We start from the raw sequence: 17,588 nt of genomic DNA on the forward strand, positions 1-17,588 counted from the left end.
ATTTCGCTACACTCACATTAACATCTGCTAACAATGTGTATGTGACCAATCAAATTTGATTTGATTAGATTTACTCTCATCACCAGTGAAAATCCCTGTCCATCAGCTTTAGTTTTAGAGGATGTCTTGGGGATGGCAAACAGGCCCTATTATCTGTGACGCATTTGTATTCATGGCTCTAAGAAAAGAGGCAGATATTTGTGACTTCTTCTTTATGGTAGTAGCCATAGTCCGTCTCTAATTGTGAAAAAAATAGCAAATCTGCACTGTTTAACCCTGCAGTACAGACTTTCTAAATCATATGTTTACTTAAAAATGTAGTGCTCAGTATAGGTTTATTAGTATCTCATTTCAACAGTTCAATATTGTTTACTATGTTCTTAAGTATCAAAAAACCTTGTAGTCTCATTTGAAAAAGCCCTGGCTATTAGTTGGGCCATTGTGGGTATACAGTGCATTCGGAAAGTATTCCGACCCCTTCCCTTTCACACATTTTATTATGTTACGGCCTTATTCTAAAATGGATTAAATAAAAAATGTCCTCATCAATCTACATAAATTACCCCATAATGACAAAGTGAAAACAGTTTTTTAGAAAACAGAAATAACTTATTTAAATAAGTGTTCAGACCCTTTGCTATGAGATTTCGAAATTGAGCTCAGGTGCATCCTGTTTCCATTGATCATCCTTTAAATGTTTCTCCATAATTCTTAAATGGAAGAAGTTTGGAACCGCCAAAACTCTTCCTAGAGCTGGCCACCTGCCAAACTGAGCAATCGGTGGAGAAGGGCCTTGGTCAGGGAGGTGACCAAGAACCCAATGGTCACTCTGACAGAGCTCCAGTGGTCCTCTGTGGAGATGGGAGAACCTTCCAGAAGGACAACCATCTCTGCAGCACTCCACCAATCAGGCCTTTATGGTAGAGTGGCCAGACGGAAGCCACTCCTCAGTAAAAGGCACATGACAGCATGCTTGGAGTTTGTCAAAAGGCACCTAAAGGACTCTCAGACCATGAGAAACAAGATTCTCTGGTCTGATGAAACCAAGACTGAACTCTTTGGCTTGAATGCCAAGCGTCACATCAAGAGGAAACCTGGCAACATCCTTATGGTGGTGGCAACATCATGCTGTGGGGATGTTTTTCAGTGGCAGGGACTGGGAGACTAGTCAGGATTGAGGCAAAGATGAACACAGCAATGTACAAAGGGATCCTTGATGAAAACCTGTTCCGGAGCGCTCAGACTGGGGTGAAGGTTCACCTTCCAACAGGACAACGACCCTAAGCACACAGCCAAGATAACGCAGGAGTGGCTTCAGGACAAGTCTCTGAATGTCCTTGAGTGGCCCAGCCAGAGCCTGGACTTGAACCCGATCTAACATCTCTGGCGAGACCTGAAAATAGCTGTGCAGCGATGCTCCCAATCCAACCTGACAGAGCTTGAGAGGATCTTCAGAGAAGAATGGGAGAAACTATATACAGGTGTGCCAAGCTTTTAGTGTCATACCCAAGAAGACTCAAGGCTGTAATCGCTGCCAAAGGTGCTTCAACAAAGTACTGAGTAAAGGGTCTGAATACTTATGTAAATGTGATATTCCAGTTTTTGCTTTGTCATTATGAGGTATTGTGTGTAGATTGATGAGGGGGAAAAACAATTTAATACATTTTAGAATCTGGCTGTAACGTCACAAAATGTGGGAAAAGTCAAGGGGTCTGAATACTTTCCAAATGCACTGTATTATAGGCTCAGTGCTCTGTCATGTAGATAAAGAGATTTGGGATGATTTCTACGAGGAGATGAGTGAGAAACCATGATGGATCAGTGCACATATGGAAAACAGTTGCTGGAACCGTGCCCAGATTCCATTCAAATGTCCAATGGTCAATGTTCACAAATGTGTTCTCCCGCTGGGTTGGACCCTCTGCAAGCACAACGGATCCAACACAGCCCCCCGCCTTAAGGGGCCCTCTGGAGCCCTATCTTCTGGACTCTCCCACAGACAAATCCTGTATGATTCCCTCGCACCCACACAAGTTTTTCTGTGGGAGAGAACACAGCGTTAAACGCTGACTCAGTCTTCAGGGTTTTGTTTTGATAATTAATGTGTGTGGGGGGGAGGGGGTTGAATGTTGTGTATAATGCATTTAAGAATGCATATGATCCAAGTCTCTAAGAACTTTGATCATATTGTTGAACTTTCAATGCCCTCAAAAAGTCCATTCCTAGAGCAATGCCCTGTTTGTTTTCCAGAGTGTCCATAGGACTATCTATCAACACACAGTAGATAGTGCCAACAGGGAATCCCCAGAAAGGAAATAACATCTCAGACCTGTCTATAACACATGCTTGACCTGCTATCCAAACACATCATTAAACTACCATTCGTTGGCCTGCAGGGGTCCTCTTATCTGCCTTTCATATGTGTACGTTATTGGTGAATAGCACTGCAAACTGGGCTAGGTGACACTGCAAACTGGGCTAGGTTACATCTGCTCAAAATAAGTACACCCTCTTGCATGATGCTGACCAGCCATATGACTAAATGAGATTTCTTGGAATGTGTATGTCAGCCTGCAAATCTGACACTGTGACAACCACAAAACTAGACCCAAAACAAGGCCTTGTACAGAGTTTTGTCCACTTCATTGAACACTGCCTGTGCATGTTGGGCATCCCTGCCAACCCCCTGTCCTGACCATGGCTGTTTTCAAAACCACTCCACACTTCCCCCGCTACTGTCACATATCTATCCGTCAGGGTGTTGAGCAGTGTGAATTGTGTACATGCCTATACGCGCCCCTTTGTTAATGCTCAGGTCAGGGATGTCACTCTCACTCTCCCCCAGCCATCCTGCAGTCCTGAAACTGGAGACTTGGAGAATGGCACATTTGTGCATGCTCTGTTCATACCATTTGCCCCTGGCAGTGGGCCATTCCATTAAAAGGTGTCTCTCTGTGCAAAGAAATAACAAATGGGACGGGAAAAAATAGGACACTTGTGAAAAGCTTTGCCAGGCTGCTGGACTCGCCCTTGCCAACTCGGTGGGAAACAAACGAGACATTCAGGGTTTGGCTGTTTGTTCACAAGAAGAATACAGGCCGCAAGCGTTGAGGGAGCACGGAAAGAGTGAGAGTTTAAGGAACTGAGAGACCAACCCAAACTCTGATCAAGAGATGTTCTTTGGAACAGCTCTATGACTCAGTGAGAGTTGGCCTGGTTTCTCTTGTTACTATAAGCACTACCGGCTGTGAACAGGACCGTGGGACCATTTAGGTGACTGGCTTAAATATATCTTACTCCCCGACCCCCTGCTGACTGGGGAGGATGGGGGCGGTCGAAACCCCCACTTCTTCTATGTAAAACGCAAAAACATCTGGCATTTGGAAAAGAGCATTTTCTCTACAACAGATACAATAGGGAAAGAGTAGTTGCCTGTGTCTTTACTGGCTGGTTCACAGGAGATGAGCTGTCCAAACAACAATGGCTTTTTAGAGGCACAATTTGAACATAGGTAAAATATGCATGAATATATGCACGTTATTGTTATCTAATCATCATGTTCAATTGGAATGTATATGAATTTATTGTGTAATATATAAGAAAGACAGAATACTATTTCTCGCCACCCGGTAACCTTTTCACTAATTGTGAAATGCATTTTCTCATCCCAAAGTTTGCAGCTCCATTTCAGTGCCTTGTGTACTGGAGTTCATTTAGTGGACTCGCTGTCTTGACAATTTACCACCACTCCGTGTCCTTTAGAACCCAGACCTTTAGAACCTAGAATCATCCAAATATAATCCCAAACAGTTTGTAAAAAGTGGTCACTAGTCACTGACTGAAAATCAAATGAATTTACAGTAATCCCAACCTTAACCCATCAGTGTTAAAAAGCCATGATGGATCCAGAATCAGTGCACCTCCCCTTAATCCAGATCACAGCCACTTTGTGTGCCATTGACATTTTTGGGGTGTGTTTGGTTTACACTCCTTGGCACATTGAGAGACACATTGAGACAAAGGAGAGTTCCCCTCTTCTGCCACCTCCCTCTTTTCCCTCTTCCCCCACCCCTCACCCCCTTCCCTCTCTCTCACACACACACACACACCACATTCATTCAGAGCCCAGTTTGGAGTCTAATCACTTCCTCACACACTCACATTATCTCTTTCTGGAGCAACATGCACAGGCTAACCCACTACCGCCTTCTCTTTGTCTGCTTGACTGGAGTGCTGCTGTTGCTACCTCTCTGCTGCGGTGAGTACTGCAATAGGCAGGGTGTTTATCTGTGGGGAGATTGAGTACCATGAAAAACCGGAATGTAAGGGTTGAAGACCTGTGGCATGTGTATTTGTTTGGATTGACCTCTGATAGAGACAGGCAGGTGTGTTAGTGTGTGTGAGTGTATTATTGGGTGATCTAGAACATTGAGGGGAGTTCTGAGGGGGGCAGGTGTCAGAGCTTTCCCACTGGGCACACACTGGTTGAATCAACATTGTTTCCACATCATTTCAACTAAATTACATTGAACCAGCATGGAATAGACTTTGAATTGACGTCTGTGCCCAGTGGGTTGTGTATTTCGGTGAATTTTAAGACTGGGAACTTTCTGCAAGATCATTTTCTAAAGTTAACACAAAGTGGAAAGTTTTTCCCCTGAAAGTTTTGCCAGACTTGCACAATTGTTTCACAATTGTAGTTACAGGATAATAGTGGGCTGAGGCATTGCTGACTATCAGATTTACAAATCCAGTTAATTGGTCTGACTTTCCATACAAATATACTTGATCTAAGTCTACTCAGCTAAAACGCTTCAAAGTATGGGAAAGTCTGAAAACACACAAGCCAGTGAACCAAGCCGTACGCAACCATGTTCCTCTCTCAAGGCCTGGGGGCAGAACAATCACCCGGCGATGTAATCCCGCTGCAGTTCCCAGCCAGCATCCTCCTTCTCTCCCTCTAACCCCCCTGTCCCACCATGGGCCACATTGGCTTTCAGACAGTGAGTGGGAAGCTTGATTGTTTTCAGTATATGTTTGCGAAGTGCCTGTCAAACACTCCGTCCATCAGGTAGCAGTGGTGGACGCGTTCCAATTCTGAATGAAAAACATGTGCAACTTGTGCATCACATTTAACAAAAAATGGCAATCTAATTAAATAAGGAAATATCTGAATAAATGAATGCTTATGACCGACATTACCAGATGCTACTCTTCTTAATGATGACGAATGGCATGATGTGTTGCTTGATGGTTGCCTTTTTGTTTTGAAATCTCAAAAGTACACAGTGTAGATAGTTTTTTTTTTTTCAAGAGGGTTGGCAACTTCCACTTCTGGGATTGTACCGACAGGGACTTGACATTTTTTTTAAATATTTGATGAATCATAATTAGAGCGAATGAGGCCACATTTTATGTCACGCTAACCCTGTTTGCCTGTCTCAAATTTCTTTGGTGAGATTATTTTGTCCGTGCTTTGCAATGTTCAGGCTGTGTTCAGCCTCCTTAAAATAAATGTACCTTGACTTGGGCCACCTCCCAGATTCAGGAAATCTTGGTGGTAATGACACATAAGAGGATGAAATATAGACCTAAAAACCAAACAAAGCTGTGATGCTGTATTGGGTGTCCTACTCATTTCACCTCATTTAACACGTGATTTACACTGAACAAAAATATAAATGCAACAATTTCAAAGATTTTACTGAGTTACAGTTTATATAAGGGAATCAGTCAATTCAAAAAATTCATGAGGCCCTGATCTATGGATTTCACAAGACTGGGAATACAGATATGTATCTGTTGGTCACAGATACCATTAAAAAAGGTAGGGGAGTGGATCAGAAAACCAGTCAGTATGTGGTGTGACCACCATTTGCCTCATGCAGCGCGACACATCTCCTTCACATAGAGTTGATCAGGCTGTTGCTTGTGGCCTGTGGAATCTTGTCCCACTCCTCTTCGATGGCTGTGTGAAGTTGCTGGATATTGGCGGGAACTGGAACACGCTGTCATACACGTCAATCCAGAGCATCCCAAACTTGCTGAATGGGTGACACGTGAGTATTTAAGCCATGGAAGAACTGGGACATTTTCAGCTTCCAGGAATTGTGTACAGGTCCTTACGAGATGGGGCAGTGCATTATCATGCTGAAACATGAGGTGATGGTGGCGGATGAATGGCAAGACAATGGTCCTTGGGATCTCGTCACGGTATTTCTGTGCATTCAAATTGCCATCGATAAAATGCAATTGTGTTCGTTGTCCGTAGCTTATGCCTGCCCATACCATAACCCCACCGCCACCATGGGGCACTCTGTTCACAACGATGACATCAGCTAACCGCTCGCCAACACAACGCCATACACGTCCCGTACGGTTGAAATCGGGATTCGAAGGTGAGCTACGAATCTGAACTTCAGTCAGGTCAAGACGCTGATGAGCATGCAGATGAGCTTCCTTGAGACAGTTTGTGCAGAAATTCTTCTGTTGTGCAAACCCACAGTTTTATCAGCTATCCAGGTGGCTGATTTTAGACAATCCCTCAGGTGAAGAAGCCATATGTAGAGGTCCTGGGCTGGCATGTTTACGCGTGGTCTGAGGTTGAGGCCGGTTGGATGTACTGCCAAATTCTCTAAAATTACGTTGGAGGCAGCTTATGGTAGAGAAATTTATGTTTAAAAACTTCTTAGGGCTAGGGGTCCCGCTAGCGGGATAACTTCCAGTGAAACTGGGGGGCGCGCAATTCAAATAAATCTTAAATAATACGGATTTTAAACATTTATGTACATATGTGTCTTATATCGGCTGAAAGCTTAAATACTTGTTAATCTAACTGCACTGTCCGATTTACAGTAGCTATTACAGCGAGGACGGCGCCCCACATCAAAATATTTTTCCACTGGCACAGGTTTCATACATTCTCAAATAACAATTAAATATTCACTTACTTTTTGAAAATGTTCCTCTGAAATGTCATCCAAAGGGTCCCAGCTGTAACATGTAGTGTCATTTTGTTAGATAAAATCCTTCTTTATATCCCAAAAAGTCTTTATTTGGCACCATCGATTTGAGTAATCCACTCGTTCAACATGCAGAGAAAGGAATCTGAAAATCTACCCCTAAACTTTGTTTAAACAAGTCAAAATGCATTTCTATCTACTCCACAGATACCCTAAAATTTAATCAAACTATAATATTTCTTACGGAAAGAAGTATGTTCAATAGGAAACCGATTTTAGCAGGTGCGTAATTTCTTCAGGGTGCGCGCAAACACAAATTTCCAAGACCGTGTCCTTCTGCTAAAACTGATATTTCTTATTCGTTTTTGAAGTTACAAGCCTGAAACATTGAACATAGACTGCTGGGAGCCATAGGAATTGCGTCCAGCTAATTCTAAATATGACCTTTCTCTTGCATATCTAAGAGGGTGGTCTCTCAGGTTGGTTGTTCTTTGGATTTTCTCCTACCACATCTATTGTGTTATATTCTCCTACATTATTTTAACATTTCCACAAACTTCAAAGTGTTTTCTTTCCAATGGTACCAATTATATGCATATCCTGGCTTCAGGGCCTGTTTACTTTGGGCACGTCATTCAGACAGGAAGTGAAGAAAAAAGGGGCCTAGCCCTAAGAAGTTTTAATTAATTATCTGGCAACAGCTTTAGTGGACATTGCTGCAGTCAGCATGCCAATTGCACACTGTGGTATTGTGTTGCTTTACAAAACTTCAAAAAAAAATGTGGCCTTTTATTGCCCCCAGCACAAGGTGCACCTGTGTAATGATCATGCTGTTTAATCAGCTTCTTGATATGCCACACTTGTCAGGTGGATGGATTTTCTTGACAAAGGAGAAATGCTCACTAGTAGGGAAGTTTGCAGTTGTCTAAAAAGCACTATTTTGCACAAAACATATATTTTTTTACCCTTTAGTGAGTGTACTGTATTTTACTTGGGGTATCACTTTCTAACAGGAAAAGTAAAAAAATAGCTGGAGAAAATCTTTAAGCAAACACACTGGTAGCTCAAATGTTTGCCTGCGGACAGTACTTAGCACCTCTGAACAGTGTTGGCAGTCGATCTCTTTCGTGTTCACACAGCAAAGACCTTGGAAGTCGTCAGCCACTCAGCCTTGTTAAAATACTCCAAACCAGAAGGTGCAGTAGCGTTGTTTGGCAATGGATATTTGTGCGAATTGCTTATGTTGATACTAGCCAGATGGCAATAGCTAGATAACTACCTAAATGACGAAGAAACAATTTAATTCACTGTCTATAATCCCATACTCTGAGTGCCAGTCCATAGCCAAAGGTTTCGCTAGCTAGCTAGCTAACGTTAGCATAGTCACTAGCTAGCACAACATAGCTAGCTAGCGACACTACACTAGCTAGCTAAGGACACTGCACTAACTCGGCAGCTAACACAGGCAGTAGTTTCATGGAAACGAACTAATCAGTTGTGATTTAATTATAATTTCAATACTAGCTACAGTGGTTAGCAAGCTTGGAGAAAGTATTTGTGTTGTGTGGATTGCGTCTGTACACTTAGCTAGCTACCATCCCATAGCCTACATTGCATTTGAAGTGTGACTGGCTCATCCGTGGATGTATGGGGGAAAAAAATCCTTTTTTTGTTGGCTCCCAATGTTTCATGCCAGGCAACGTTTTGACAGTGTTTGGACAAGCTCGACTTGGGCCATGACTTCATTAATGTTCCTTGTTGGAGATAGACAAGAAAGGACCACTCCTTTTCGATAGGGTGTTCGAAAACAGTCATTCAACACCTAACCCCAGTTTGCTTATATGGCTGGCGTTAGTGTCGGTTTGCTAATACCGTTTCCCCTACGGGCTTAGCATGTGATGTGGTTGGTATTCTGAACATGTATTTAGTTTGGTATCAGAGCCCACTATTGGAATCAGCTGAATCTTCAGGATGCAAAGCAATGGGATTGAGATTCCCTTCCTACAGTTCCTTCCCTGTGCAGCACATACTGTGACCACAATGGAACCTTTTCCTCCTAAACTGGTGGACAGTGTTAAGACAAGCAGCCTGTCTTCTCAAAGGAAGAACAGATCCACTTACACTCAGTATAAAAGGTTTGTGTCATTCACTGTTGTGTATGAGGGCGTTTTTATTTTAATTGACTTTCATAGAGGTAGCATGAATCTCGGTCCTGAGAGGAGACTGACACACAAGCATTATGTGGTGATCAAGGACAGGAAGATATAGAGGACAGGAGCACACACATTGCCTCATTAATGGTGCATGTGAGTTTCAACGTAGTTAGCTTTGACCCAAGTTTCAACAGTTTTTTTTCTAAGCTGTCCACAGCTGCCCACACAATGCCGATACAAGTGCATTGGTGTTTTCTTCCACGTAGCACTCCATTGCCAGTTGTGGCGTGTTGAAAGAGAATGGGATTGTGTATCTGAAGTCATGATGGCAGACTGCCACAAGCTAAGGAGTACAGTTCATCTCTGGGTTAAAGGAATAAATAAAAATTGAAATGAGAAGCTAGAATCAAAGCCCATCTGAAAGTTCTCTGGTAGTAACATTGACCACATGTATCTTATCATTTTGCACTGACCCTTCCCATCAGGCATTGTAATATGTGTAGGCCATCTCTTCTACTTCAAGGCAGCCTTTATGACTCCACCAGAAACAGATGATCAGAGAGCGGGACTGGTACAGGATTTATTGGGCTCCGCTCAAGTAGACCGAACTGAAGCAGGAGGAAGTTTGGGGCATGTGAAACTGGAATGAGGAGGGAGATGGGCACAATAAAATGATAAACTAGTCCACCCAGATGATCATGATGAGTCTCACTGACTTTGAGGGCATTTTAACACATCTTGAAAAAAGCAGGGAGTCTGTTATTTCAACTGAGGCAGACACATACAATATATTATCCTTGGGAAATGCTCTAGACTAATACATCTGTATATTCATTTTATTTAATTTTTATTTAACTAGGCAAGTCAGTTAAGAACAAATTGTTATTTACAATGACGGCCTACCCCAGCCAAACCCGGACGACGCTGGGCCAATTGTGTGCCGCCCTGTGGGACTCCCAATCACAGCCGGTTGTGATACATCCTGGAACTATAAATGAATCACGTGCAACTGATGGATCCCTATTTATATAGGCATTTTTTTGGGATAAGGAAGTGGGCTCTTGGGGTCAGTTTAGTTCCCATCCTCTGTTCTTCAGAACTTCCGGTCCAAAGTGCAGGGTCCAGAGCTTCTGTGAGTTCTATGGACCAAAAACCACCAGAGCCCTGTAGTGGGTAGGCAGGGTGACCCCTGACCTGAGGTCTCCCATATCATGTCCTCTTTTCCTGGACTCCAGCCCTGGTTCGCATGGCCTAAGTGATGTGACTTTCCAAACTATTTAATGACGATGATGTACCGTGGCTGCCATCGTCTCTCCCTGATGTCCACCCATTAGTAAGGTCTCAGGTGACTGAATGGAAGTTCTGCAGCTTGAATGCTGTTATAGAGAGGATTACTGATTCTCTTGAGTACATTTAGACTTAGATGCTTAAGGAAGTTAGTTTCAGTGAAATTACTAACTGATGGATATGCTAACAAAACAATTGTCATTTACTTATATTGGGGTAGAACATCATTTCCTTGAGTGACATCAGTGCTGTCCAAATAAAATCTGACTTGCTGTAACCCTTTTGCCACCTGTATCCACCATCATGATTGTCTGACAGAACCAGCTTTGCTGTAGCTATTGTTGTTGCTTCTTTATTGATTTAGCTGACCCACCTTAATAACCCGAGTTTGTCTCAAATATTGCCTTACCAGATAAGCTGTTCTAAATTAAGTTTGAGCAACAGCTGTCAGAACTAAGTGCTGCGCTGATTTTGATTGGTTTGGAGGAGCTTACCTCTCATTTCCTGGTTTAGTCCTGTGCAACTCTGCCCATTTCACAGTCAGCCAAACATCTGCTGACTAACGTACAAGGTGTGTATGGGTGATATATCAGTCTCATATTACCGCTTTACCTCCTATCAAAATCTCCTCGCTGTTCGATAATAAAAGGAAAATGTGTTGGAAATGAAAGGGCACTGTAGAACAATACGAGGCATATTTGTTGAGGCTTCTAACTTGTTGGGGGAAAAGGGTAGAACATTTGGAAACCACTGCTTTTAATTGTAAATGATGCAGAGATTTTACATTTTCATTTTAGCAATTTAGCAGACGCTGTTATCCAGAAATACTTACAACTCGTGAGATGGCATTCACTACCCAGTATATTTAGGACTTATCGTGACAGAGATATATTTTCCTCACAGAAACATCTTTGTTGCAGTAACAGTGCGTGGGTAAAATCTCTGGAGAAGCCAAGCCCACCCAAGAAAAAAGCCATATTACAACCTATGTGTTGTGATAATGGTGTTGTTTGCTCTATAACCTATTAGTTCATATGCCTTGTGACTGTGTTTTATTTATTTATTTAATTTATTTATTTATTTATATATATATATATGCCTTCCTACTGCAAGGCCGAGACAATAAGAAGACACAGCGGCAGAATAAATTCAACTGCACCTTTCTTCATCATAAAACCGGAGAGCAACATCTGTCTGGTGAAGTACACATAGCATATTGTATATAACAAACAGTTACAAGACCTACAGCATGGTCGAGTAAGTTAATGTTTTTGACATCTTCAGACTACTAAACAACTATTGATTTAGAACAACAGAGAGTTACCGCAAGTCACAAAGAAAACAGGAGCTGCCTCCACTATTCCAGCACCATTTCAACATCATCAAATCATTTAGTTAGTGTTGTCCTAGGCTACCTGGTCAAAATGCTTGCTCGCTAGCCTAACTTCCTTTCATGGGCAATGATGCGCCAGGCCAACTTGTTAACATTAGCCAGCCAACTACATCTAACTACATGTTGAACTTCCATCCTCTCAGTCCAGGTGCACGATGTATGAATTTATGGTTGGATCAGAATCGGCGTTATAATCATTGGCCAGAATGGGGAATTAAGTAAAACCACAAGTCCAAATCCCTTTCTCCATCCATCCATCTAATTTAGTAAAGTCACGATTTTATCTAGCTAGCAACCGGAGCACAACGGGATGCAACAATTAATTTTCTGTTTAATGCGATGTGATTGGTTTGAAGCCAAATCCAAACTGGCTAACCTTGACACTTTTTTTTTTATTATGATTTTTTTTTTATTTTTTTATTTATTTTTTTGGTGCGCCAGGACCATTCACAGCTGAGCTCACTCAGTTTAGCTCAATTCTGATTTTCTATCATTTTTTTATCAAGGGAGGCCAAACCAAATGCTTGCTGGCTTCCCTTGCATTCAACGATACAGGTGGCGACAAGAACATACTCTTTCTGACCAGACAGCATAGATGGGCTATACATACAGTGGGGCGCTATTTCGTTTGCTTGGATGCTCGCTCGGTAAAATACATTCAGCCTCTTGAGAATTGAAGGACATTTATGAAACACAGAGAGACTTTTTGGGGAGGTAGCCTGGCTTCCCTTGGCTTCCATGAATACATGCCACTGCTTTGTAGGCCAGGCACAATTCATGGACACCCCCCACTCGCGTGCCAAAACTATGCATGATTTCCCTTGAGTCAGCTTCTGTTCTTGAGTCGATCAGCTTTGTTTAGCACTGGACTCTACATCCATTTATCATAGTAAATGATTAAGACTGCCGTTAACGTTCAACAGCCTCTGCTGGATCTTTACAGACCATTAGATTATTCAGAATATAAAGGTTAATCACATCATTTAAGGAGTGTTAATGGGGTGTCTGTAAATACTGATAAAAAAAATACTTTAATAATGCTTGACGATGAAAGAGCTCAGTGAATTTAAACAGAAGGCGAGATGGATTAACCAATTTGAAAGGTTTACTGAGATTTAGGAGATTTGGCACCATTATCTATTTCTCCTTTTTATTAAATTGTTTTATTTGGTGGGGGGGTTGAACTGTCCATATGGCCTCTTAAGTGATAAATTACTATAAAGTTCATCTTTGCGAGACATGCTCAGACCTCTGAAGTCCCAACCTATCGGTTGTATACTGTAGATACAGCTATATGCCTCAACTCTAAATCAATATAAGATAGGCCCTGTCTAATTTCCTGATTTTATTTAGTGCCCATCTTTCCTATTATTTTGGAATTGAGGAATATAGCTGTATCTATACAACCGATGGCTTGGGACTCCTCTTGACATTAGACCACTTTTTAGGTCTGAAAATATCTGATAAACTATGCATTTAGTGTGCCATCTCTTTAAGCTATGTTGATGCTAGCTGTGTGCCAGACAGCACATGGAAAATAAAACATTGTGGGTCAGCTTTCCCCTCATCTTTGACCTTGATTTTTGTCAGAAGCTTTTTATTTGTTGTTTTTTGGACCCAAACACAATCTGCTATTGTCTCACTGCGTTGCCATAACCTTCTGTTTCTACTCCATCCCTACAGGCCAAACTGTATATTATGACTACGGTGACGCAACACCGACACCGGACTACGACTACAACGCCACCTTTGAATACGTCTTTTTCAGTATGTTAAAACACCTCAACTTTTGAATTGTTTTGACGGATGTTTTTATCCCCCTGTTTTGTACAAAATCATTTAATCTGCTTCATTGTTTGTTTAATTATTTGAACTAAGTACTGGAAAGTACCTCACAAAATGTGTTGTTCACTAGGCAACGCTAGTACTGAGGACCTGGACAAGTTTCTAAGAGCAAGTGAAGAGGAGTTTTATGAGGGGGAAGAGGAAGACACGACCTTCTCGACCACTATGTCGACCACTATGTCGACCACTATGTCGACCACAGACAGCAGCATAGCGAAGGTATCCCATCATGTTGCTGCAGTCGTTTGTGTCTGATGAGGCTCCTTTTTATCTCCCAGACACTGTAACAGTGCCTGTTCTTCTCAAATGGTCTATTGTGTATAAAGTTCACCTTTGAGGAATATATCTTTTAAGATGGAGGCTTAAACCAAAACCACATTCCTCTGTCCTGAGAACACCATGTAACGCTGACCTTCTGTTCCAAGCTTGTGGAAGTTTACTTGTGTTTTGCGTGGGTGTGTGGATTACTCAGAGACAAACCAACACTGGAGAGATTTAAGACAGATGGGTTTATTTGGAACAATAAATGTACTAGGAATCAGAGCAATTTTGGAGCCACTTCTCCTGCTGCTACTTCCACTACAGTTGTAAGTGTTTTCAGTTATTTTAAAATAGACAGCATTTCTAAATTCAATTCTTAACTGACAGCAAGAACAAACTGACACTTTTGTTAAGTTAGCCTAGTTGTATTTAAAAATGAGTGGATAGCTTTACCAAAACGGTAATTACGCATACTTTCTCTGGAAAAGACAATTCAACTTAGTGATGACATCTGATAAATACTGCTTTGAGTGCTTATTTTAAAAGTACAAACTCAGTACATTTCAGTGGCTTAGTCAATATCTCAACAGGTGTATCCTATTATCAATACGGGTCTGTCTGAAAGCCCCATCTGCTTTTTTATCTCAAACTCAAGTCCATCATCAACAAACACTTTAGGATTTGTCCAAAACTTCCCAACCATGAGCGTAAACTCTAGGAGGGTTTAGTCTTCGCCAGTTAAACAAACACTAATCATTGGAATTCATGTTTAGATAGAAGCTCTCCCTTGTCTGTGTAACAATAGAGTGCTGGATGGCCATGTGGTGAATCATAGTGGGGGGTTTCAAACTCACTTGCTCAAGATTCCTTCAGATCCTTTCCAGGAAATGTCAAGGAGTGTGTACATATAACACTGAGGTTAAGTAACAATGCTACACCATATCTTTAGCTGGTGTGTGTTAAATTATTTGAACATTGCACGTTCATATAGAGTTAATGCTGAAGATGCAGACTAGACAATATACAGAATAGATATAGTATATATAGTAATGTATTATACACATATACAGTACATGCTAACACATTCACATAACTGTCGAAATGTTAGAAGGCAGCTGTAATTATTGCCTTCTAGCCAGACAAAAGCATACTGTATTTATATAACAGACTTGAACCATTCATCTCTCCCACAAGAAATTCCATTGAATCTTTCAGTTTAACAACTTTTGGGATGTCCATGGCAGTGGTGGACATTGGTGGCAGTGATCGAGTCTTACTCAGTTCTCGTCTGGTCACCTTGCCGCTCCTCAGTTTCTAACTCTCTGGTTATCGTTTATTTTCTCCTGTGGAGGACGGTTGTTATTTTATGACGGTTGAGATGGACTTACGTTGCTGTTGTGTATTGGTTTGTACAGGGCTCCAGGACAGCTCCTCCATGTTTGCTGCTTGCCCTGGGCTTGACCGTGCACCAGCTGGGCCAACTCCTATGAGAGGTACCACCGACGTTATAGGACGCACACACACACACACGTTAAAATACATGTACTGAATACACACTTGAAACACACGAATGCATAATAATGCATACTACAGATTTAAGTGGGATACTTTAGAACGTATATTAAGCAGAAGCTGAATATACTCTTCCGATAATTGTGTACTACACTTCCAATAATAACACAATGTTTTGTGGTATGTAGATGTAGTGATATTTAGATACAGTAGATGGCGCTTTGTGCACACTAAATGATGTAGTGAATATGGCTGATTGCCACAGAGCTATGTGCAGATTGTGTAGATTATGAGGTGAACCCACCATTAGTATAAAAAATATATACCTCTACCTCTCCATACCCTGAGTATACAAAACACACTTGCTCTTGACATAGAATGACCAGGTGAATCCAGGTGAAAGCTATGATCACTTATTGATGTCACTTGTTAAATCCACTTCAATCAGTGTAAATAAAGGGGAGGAGACGGTTAAAGAAGGATTTTTAAGGTGCAACTCAATATTAGGAATGTGTTCCTAATGTTTGGTATAGTCAGTGTATGTGTATTACATTGTGTGTAGTGTGATGACTTCATTATTATGTGGTGGAAAACATGACTAAAGTGTTTCTCTAACATTTCAGATATCCATGAGTCTAAGCATGAAGGGGAAGCGCGAGAAAGACCGGCGGGACAGGGCTCAACACTCACCGGCAGTGACTCTTGGACTCCTGTGAACTCAAACTTTATTATGCAAAGAACCCCTTCAGTCTTTGACTGCTCCCCCGTAGGACCTGAAGCCCAAACCAGGGACTCAAACCACTGCTCCCATTGGATATGATGTTACTACAACATCACCCATAGTATTCTATAGCAATGGAGAGACGAAAACCACTGCACACTGTAGGATAAATTACTACACAATTGTGTTTTTATGCGCTATAACACACGCAACCCTGCTTATGTAGCAAACGCCACCACCGCACAATATTGATATGCATTCCGTGTTGCATCATTCAGGGAGGTAGCTGATCTGTAAGGTTGGTTCAGGCACCATTAGGCTGATGGAAAGAAATGCCCAATGACGATTTATTAAAGGGTAGAAGGTCCTAAATGTGAAAGTAGGCCAGGTTAATGAGAGGACTTCAATTTGTTTCTCAAAAAGTAGATCCAATACCACAGAAAGACATGACCGGTTACGTGCTTTGTCCATCGGGGAGGTCAATCTTATTAATCTTCTGTTTTGGAACTACTTTGAGTCATGTGGATTTTTATTGAGAGAATTCGTCGTTCTGTCAATGAAAAGCTCCGAAAAAACTGGTTTGAAAATATTGTGAACCTGTCGATACCAATAGCACAAATATATCTGATGTTCCGTTTCACACGTGTTCATTCCAAGCTCCGTTACTTCCTGTGTGTCGCATTTACCCTGGTTCCTCTCGTTATACACAAACACGGCACAGCATCCTTTTAATCTAAGCCATGCTGTTTATTGACTTTGAGCAAATACACAGGCACTTTCCTTTGGCACTTCTGCATCACCAGTCACCTCCTCAAAAGGGCAGGTAACCCTCTGCAGCATACCAGTATTTACCATGTGTTTTAGACCATTTTTATAAGTGTTTTATGAATATTTTATAGACGTGTATAAATGAACTCTACAGAGGGGATCATACCGACTACTCAAATGCACACAAGGTTAATCATGTCAACTGATGAATGTTATTGTCAGTGTAGTGTATGCATTTATACATATTGCTTATGTTTCATAACAAGTCCAATGAGTATATCCTCTGGCGTGTTGATGTTGATGTTCTCCGTATCCACAGCCAGAATGATTTTGCAGTGCATGGTGATCAAACATGTTTCCTGTTATATTCATCAGAGGTGTAGGGAGGGTGAAGTCTGTGAATCCAATTTTTTATTATACAGATGTTTAATTAAACATGTACACGACAGTACTCATACCTTGGTTTTTGTGGTAAATGGGAATTTAAAAGAACTGTTTTGATAATGGTTTTCATACACATACCTTGTCTATAATGTAGAGGCCTATGGGATATTCATTGAAGAGGAAAGGGAGGAGGATGGTGCATGTGATCTGCATAACATACCAATACCAATTAACATACCTTTTTATGCCTCGTTATCTGTATACCTGCAGACAGACACAAAAGGGAGCAGATCAGTCATCTG

General features: G+C 41.6%; 1 protein-coding gene across 1 annotated transcript; it reads left to right on the forward strand.

Moving 5' to 3' along the window:
• The first annotated feature begins 4,017 nt into the window (after positions 1–4,017).
• Positions 4,018–17,353, forward strand: LOC106569899 (uncharacterized). The gene is made up of 5 exons (XM_014141615.2): positions 4,018–4,258; positions 13,479–13,562; positions 13,711–13,859; positions 15,317–15,394; positions 16,037–17,353. The coding sequence occupies exons 1-4, from the start codon at positions 4,183–4,185 to the stop codon at positions 15,389–15,391; spliced, it is 384 nt and encodes a 127-aa protein (XP_013997090.2). The 5' UTR covers positions 4,018–4,182; the 3' UTR covers positions 15,392–15,394; positions 16,037–17,353.
• The last annotated feature ends 235 nt before the right edge of the window (positions 17,354–17,588 follow it).

Source organism: Salmo salar, chromosome ssa14, assembly GCF_905237065.1.
Source record: "Salmo salar chromosome ssa14, Ssal_v3.1, whole genome shotgun sequence".
NCBI classification, from domain to species: Eukaryota; Metazoa; Chordata; class Actinopteri; order Salmoniformes; family Salmonidae; genus Salmo; species Salmo salar.

Bases quoted from the DNA above. Each gene is read 5' to 3' on its own strand.
- LOC106569899 (XM_014141615.2), top strand. From the start codon at position 4,183: ATGCACAGGCTAACCCACTACCGCCTTCTCTTTGTCTGCTTGACTGGA. The intron at 4,259-13,478 runs GTGAGTACTGCA...CCATCCCTACAG, and splicing joins GTTGCTACCTCTCTGCTGCG to GCCAAACTGTATATTATGAC. The intron at 13,860-15,316 runs GTATCCCATCAT...TGGTTTGTACAG, and splicing joins CAGACAGCAGCATAGCGAAG to GGCTCCAGGACAGCTCCTCC.